Source organism: Poecilia reticulata, unplaced genomic scaffold (genome assembly GCF_000633615.1).
Source record: "Poecilia reticulata strain Guanapo unplaced genomic scaffold, Guppy_female_1.0+MT scaffold_159, whole genome shotgun sequence".
Taxonomy (NCBI): domain Eukaryota; kingdom Metazoa; phylum Chordata; class Actinopteri; order Cyprinodontiformes; family Poeciliidae; genus Poecilia; species Poecilia reticulata.
In genome coordinates this window covers 538,634-543,069 of record NW_007615017.1, presented here as the reverse complement: position 1 = coordinate 543,069, position 4,436 = coordinate 538,634, and the positions used below count along the sequence as shown (strand labels likewise).

The 4,436-nt window shown below is 55.2% G+C and overlaps 1 protein-coding gene across 1 annotated transcript in view; it reads right to left on the bottom strand.

Moving 5' to 3' along the window:
- dlc (deltaC) overlaps nucleotides 1-4,436 on the bottom strand; it is a 231,068-nt gene that overhangs the window by 2,145 nt on the left and 224,487 nt on the right. The window contains exons 8-9 of the mRNA XM_008401989.2: nucleotides 3,162-3,900; nucleotides 2,856-3,027 (exon numbers count right to left, since the gene is read on the bottom strand). Coding sequence (XP_008400211.1) covers nucleotides 2,856-3,027; nucleotides 3,162-3,900 — 911 coding nt within the window. The remainder of the gene's footprint in view (nucleotides 1-2,855; nucleotides 3,028-3,161; nucleotides 3,901-4,436) is intronic.

Here is a 4,436-nt window from a genome sequence, read left to right as displayed (position 1 = left end):
GAGGAACAGGCAGCATGCGGTCTGGATGGAAGCAGAAGCTGCTTTCTAACATCAGTCTGACACACAGCAGGAAACCCCTGATATCCACGTAAGTATAGATATTTGAGTCTTAGATCCGGATGTTTTGATTTCATAAGGATTGTTACTTCATGGAAACGGGAGCCTAATATAAAATGTTCAGTAAATTAAAGGTGATTTATTTAAACTACACATTAAATTTTATTGCTTTATTATCTGAATTATTCATGAAGATGTTCAGCCTGAGCGTCCTGATGCTAATGCTAATGCTAACAGTTTCACTGATATTCAACAGGCTGAACCGCATGATGTCATCACATGAATTCATTTTTATCTGCAGTGGAAAGTTTTGAAATCAGGGAACATTTTTCACAGTGAAGAGACGAGAAGATGAACTCAGACGGCTCATCTGACCTCTGACCTCATCACATTGTTTAGCGCTCATCGCCTGGCCTGTCTGACCAACAGGAAGTGGGTCCATATATGGATGACGCCACGGAGGCGGCTGGACTTTGGACACAAACTGTTTCCCAGACCGGATGATTGTCGGAAACCAAAGATCAGGCAACTCCATCGGCGGTCCAACAATCAGAACCGAGTCGGGTTCTGATGAAGTAATGAAGACGGATCTCTGCTGGTCCGCCTGCAACGGGATGAATTTTAACTTCCACTGAACTCGAGTTCAAGCTGCAGATGTTGCAGCAGGAATTTTAAGTGGCTCCTTTCGTTTTTCTGTCCGTCGCGTCGAACCGCTGACCCAGTTTGGCCCAGTTTGACCAGAAAGGTTCCGCTGTGCGGCGCTGGTGGCACAGAATAAACATCCAGAGCTGAACACAGCTGCAGGGGGAAGCCTGTCAAAATAAAAGCCTTTAAATACGGAGGTCATCTGCAGACTGAGGCGCCGAAAACACCTGGATGATCCTCAGCAGGTGCAGAAGATGGAAGCATCAGAGGAGGGCGGAGCAGAAACACCCGGGTCTGAACCGGGTCTGAACCGGGTCTGAACCGGGTCTGAACCAGGCCTGAACCGGGTCTGAATCGGCTCTGAACCGGGCCTGAACCGGGTCTGAACCGGGTCTGAACCGGGTCTGAACCGGGTCTGAACCGGGCCTGAACCGGGCCTGAACCGGGTCTGAACCGGGCCTGAACCGGGTCTGAACCGGGCCGCGGGGAGACTTCTGCTAAAATGCAGCTGGAACCTGATCCGAGCCCGGCGGGCCTGCAGGAGGATCGGACCCCTAAGGCGTCGATGCTACTGTGAGACTCTGATGCTCGTTTCCACTGAACGGTGCGGCAGGTCGCCGTGTTCGGTTCGGTCCGCATTCAGGCGGGTTGAACCCAAACCTCTCCCTGCTGCGCCTCCTGCTGGCTGAAAGCAGTGATGTTTCTTCGCTCCGCCCTACCAGACCGGACCTGCAGCCGAGCTGAGCCGACCCGCCGACTGGAGCCCAGACATAAGCGAACTAGATAACGGGTCAGCATAGAACCTGCTCTAGAAAAGCCGCCCTCCGTTTGACTGCAGCAGAAAGGAACCAGATAAACTCATCCAGATGTTCCTCTGAAGCTACGATACCATAAATAACCACCAACCGTCTCTGGGCTTTTATTGTGAAGGCAGGTTTGCTCCTGAATCAGAATCACATCAAATTTATTCAGGATGTTTTGCACACGAACAAGAAATTTCACTTCTGATCCACTTTTCTCTTAAAAACGCAACAGCAAAGCACCTCGGCTGCCATCTTGGATTCTTCCTGCAAGACCCGACAAAAACTGACAGCATCGTCTCGTCCCGACGGGCCGGAGTCCAGATGGGGACAAACGCCACAAGAACAGGGACAGCTGTTGGTATTCCTGGGAATTTTAACTGGGAGAATCTGTCCAGTGAAGTGTCCCACTGAGACACTGTCCCACTGAGACACTGTCCCACTGAGACACTCTGTCCCACTGAGACNCTGTCCCACTGAGACACTGTCCCACTGAGACACTCTGTCCCACTGAGACAGTGTGTCCCACTGAGACAGTGTGTCTCAGTGGGACACTTCACTGGACAGATTCTGTCCCTCATGCAGCTCTGATTAGTCGTGTTTAAGTCGATGATTTTACATTTTGAGGCTCTAACCCTTTCTGAAACTGAGGACGACCAGAAGACAGAGGACCAGTGGACAGTGGACCAGAGGACAGTGGACCACTGGACAGAGGACAGTGGACCAGAGGACAGTGGACCAGAGGACAGTGGACCAAACGGGCCCCATGGAGCCGGGCCCCATAGAACTGGGACCCATACAGCCGGGCCCCATAGAACTGGGACCCATACAGCCGGGCCCCATAGAACTGGGACCCATACAGCCGGGCCCCATACAGCCGGGCCCCATAGAACTGGGACCCATACAGCCGGGCCCCATAGAACTGGGCCCCATAGAACAAGCTGCTCTGTGCGGCTGCAGGAGCCCAGACTGACTGATGACCCTGAATCCTGACCTTTTCACCTTGGTTCTGCTGGTCCCAAACCTCCAACACTCCCAGACAACTGGACTACCAGAACCCCCGGCGCTGTGCCCTTTGACCCTTTGACCCTCTGCTGGCGCTACAGACCTCAGGAACGCCAACAGCCTGTTCCAGCGCCAGGAAACCTGCGGCGTTTGCTCTGCATCCGTCTGGTCTGGGTTCAGGTCCGACTGGGTCCCGGTCCCAACAGAACCTGCCCGATGTCTGGGCACCTGAAGGACAACAGCAGATCGTCCCATTGGGACCCGATCTGTTCCCGGACCGGACCAGGACCCAGAAACCTGCTTCCTTCCCGCTGCTGATTGGACCATAAACTCCTGCTAGAGCCTCACCTGTGTGGCAAACACACGCTGCTCCATGGGCTCCGGGACGATGAACACCGGCTGGGGCCCGGCTCCATGGGGCCCGGCTCCATGGGGCCCGGCTCCATGGGGCCCCATCCTGTACACACTGTCCTTGGCAAAGCTGAGAGGAGGGACGATGACGGAGGAGTCGAGTTTCTGCCTGTGAGCAGAAGACAGAGGTTTGGATCAGGAACGGACCGTCAGACAGGCTCAGTGAGACGATCGGCTCAGGAAACTACTGGAGCTGAGAGAACAGGAAGCACAAACAAAACCATCACACTGTCAAAGCCTTACGGGTCAAAGTTGTTCTTCTCCAGGCGCTGCTCCTCTTTGGCCAGGTTACAGTCGGCCATTTTGTTTTTGATCATGGACCCGCTGTCGCTGCTCTTCTCCGCCAGCGCTGCGTCCTTGTTGGACACTTTATACGGACCTCCAGGGAGGAGAAAGGCCTCCTTCTCCTTCAGGCTGCACGCCGGCGCCCCCACCAGGCTCCCGTTGTTGGGGACGCCTCCGCCGATCACAGCGCTGCGGTTGTTCACCGTCTCCAGGTCATTCTTGACGGACCTGGACATGGCCGCCAGCTTCCTGCCCCGGCGCAGCTGACGCAGGATGTGGATGGAGGCGCACGCCAGGAGCGACAGAGTCACCAGGCCGAGTGCGATGGCGGCAATCAGCGCCGGAGAGGCGTCGGCGCCGCCTGGAGGTCTTGGAGAGGGAATGCTGAGGGAGTACTCACAGCGAGCGCCCATGAAGCCCGGCGGACACTGGCACACGGGGCCGGAGAAGTGGGCGAAACACGTTCCCCCGTTGCTGCAGGGGAAGTAGCCGCAGGGACTGCTGCGCACCGCGCAGTCCTTCCCAGAGAAGCCCAGGGTGCACGAGCAGCTGAAGTCACTGATGCCATCCAGGCACGTGCCGCCGTTGCGGCAGGGGTCGCCGGCGCAGTCGTCGATGTTGGTCTCGCAGAGAGTCCCGGTGAAGCCCGAACGACACTGGCACACGACCCGGCTGCCGAGGTCCAGACAACGTGCGCCTGCAGAGCAGAGGAGACGCGGTCAGCGCGACACCTGGAGTCAGGATATGCTGATGTCAGCGTGATGCATTCAGAGACGCCTGTCCAGCTCCCAGCTGGCTGTGGGAGGAGCCAGAACTCATGAACTACGGACGACATCCGCCTCCAGGCAGGAAGGTCCGGAGATGAACCGGCAACGGCGCCAGCAGCTATCACCACGGTGCCTAGTGCACAAAACGCAGGAATCAACCTGCAGGGGGGGCAACTGAGGGAAAAGAAAACTGCTGCACAACTACGTTGGATAAAAATGTTATTTCGACATAAATTCTTTAAGAAACATTTTCCAAGCATAAAGATTGGAGTTATGAAACATTTAGACCAGCTTACAGGTCACTGATTCTCATCTCCCTTCTCTTCTCCTTCTGGGATTTCTCCCATTGAAATCAATGTCTCCAGCAGAACTGTAGAACTAGATGGTGTAGAACTAGGTGGTGTAGAACTAGGTGGTGTAGAACTAGATGGTGTAGAACTAGGTGGTGTAGAACTAGGTGGTGTAG